The sequence below is a fragment of the Tupaia chinensis genome, unplaced genomic scaffold, assembly GCF_000334495.1.
Source record: "Tupaia chinensis unplaced genomic scaffold, TupChi_1.0 Scaffold143644_1, whole genome shotgun sequence".
In the NCBI taxonomy this organism is placed as follows: Eukaryota; Metazoa; Chordata; class Mammalia; order Scandentia; family Tupaiidae; genus Tupaia; species Tupaia belangeri.
Genome location: NW_006203492.1, coordinates 1,319,865 through 1,321,489, shown reverse-complemented (window position 1 = coordinate 1,321,489; position 1,625 = coordinate 1,319,865). Strand labels below are relative to the sequence as shown.

Here is a 1,625-nt window from a genome sequence, read left to right as displayed (position 1 = left end):
CCCCGCCCCGTGCCCCGCCCCCGCCAGACGTCTGCGTCCCGGCCTCTGCCTCTCTGAGGGAAGTGGGACGGCGTCTGCGCTCCCTGCGTGTGTATACACGTGTGCACGCACGTGCGGACATATGTACACACGTCGGTGCCCATGCGCGTTCATGGGCACACGGACAAATGCATGCATTCAGGTACCGAGGCCTGTGCCCCAGACACGGATCAGGCATGCTGGTTTATGTGAAAGAACTGGGGCATCATACGTGTGCTTTTATGTACACGTGTGTGCACACATGTACACACGTAGGTACACACACGTGCACACAAACGAGTGCATGCACTCAGGGACCCGGGCCTGGACCCCACAGGGACCCGGGCCTGGACCCCACACAGTGGTCAGGCATGCTACTTTATGCGAAAGAAGTGGGACGTCGCATGTCCTTCGTGTGTACACATGAATGTGTACACATGTACACACGTAGGTACATACATGCACGCGCACACACTTGAGTGTGCGCATTCAGGTACCCGGGCCTGTGCCCCAGATGGCGGCCAGGAACACTGCTTTAAGTAAAAGAAGTGGGGCCTCATACGTGCTCACCGTGTGTGGATACGTGTGTGTGCACACGTGTGTACGCAGACATGCACGCGAGGGTATACATAGCTACGTGCCTGTGCACCCCACGTAGGTGTACACGTGTGCACACGGGATAGCGACACTGAGCAGCTCCAGGGGAAAGTGCCCACTCACACCCGGGTCACCATGTGGGGTGGCCGTGGGGACGGGAGGGAGGACAGAGCTGGGTGGACCTCGAGTGTGGCCGCCTTCGCTGAGACACGCTGCCCGGGCCCTCTGTGCGGGGCCATTCTGCTCAGTGACCGCTCACACGCACCGGGCGCTCACCACGTGTGTTACATGCGAGCATGGGGTCTCTGGCAGCCCGGAGCACGTGTGCCATTGCTGTCGCTCATGGAAGGGGAGCCAAGGCCACCCGGGGCTCCTGGCCTCCACCGTCAGCTCCCTCCATCTCTGTCTCCCCTCTCTCACCTCTCTGTCTCTCACTCAGTCCCACCCTCCATCTCTGTCTCTCCCTGTCAGTCCCTCCCTCCATCTCTGTCTCCCCTGCCCTCTGTGCGTCACCACGTGGGGACTGGGGCGGGCCATCTTTGGGGACTTGTTGGACAAGCACATTGTAGTTACGTCCTGCCCAGCAGTGGGGACTGGCTCGGGCCATCCCCGGGGCCGTTATCTGGGACTAGGACACGGGCATCTGGGGCCGTTATCCTGTGCAGCACGTGGGGACCGGACGGCCGGTCTGTGGCTGTCACCGCCCAGCGTCCTCTGACAAGCCCTGTCCCCTCCGCCCTCGCTGGGTGCCAGGCAAGCAGCCGGGTCCGCCCCGGGCTCCGGAAGTGTGAGGTGGCCGGCGGCGGCCCGGTGCCGGGCTGGGACTGGGGTGACCCCGGCGCGGGCTGGTGCGGGTGGGGCCCGGCCGCCCAGCGCCCCGTCCTCGCTGTTGCAGGCGGGCTGTTCGTGGCGGGCATCAACCTCACGGAGAACCTGCAGTACGTGCTGGCCCACCCGTCCCAGTCGCTGCGGACGCTGACGCTGCCCCGCCCGCCCGCCCCGCGCGCCCC

General features: G+C 64.6%; 1 protein-coding gene across 1 annotated transcript in view; it reads left to right on the top strand.

Annotated features, from left to right (window-relative positions):
• Window positions 1-1,602, top strand: part of PLCXD1 (phosphatidylinositol specific phospholipase C X domain containing 1) — a gene marked incomplete at its 3' end in the record, with an annotated part of 9,659 nt that extends 8,057 nt beyond the window's left edge. The window contains 1 exon segment of the mRNA XM_014582520.2: window positions 1,511-1,602. Within this exon segment, the coding sequence (XP_014438006.1) occupies window positions 1,511-1,602 (92 nt within the window).
• Between the last annotated feature and the right edge of the window lie 23 nt (window positions 1,603-1,625).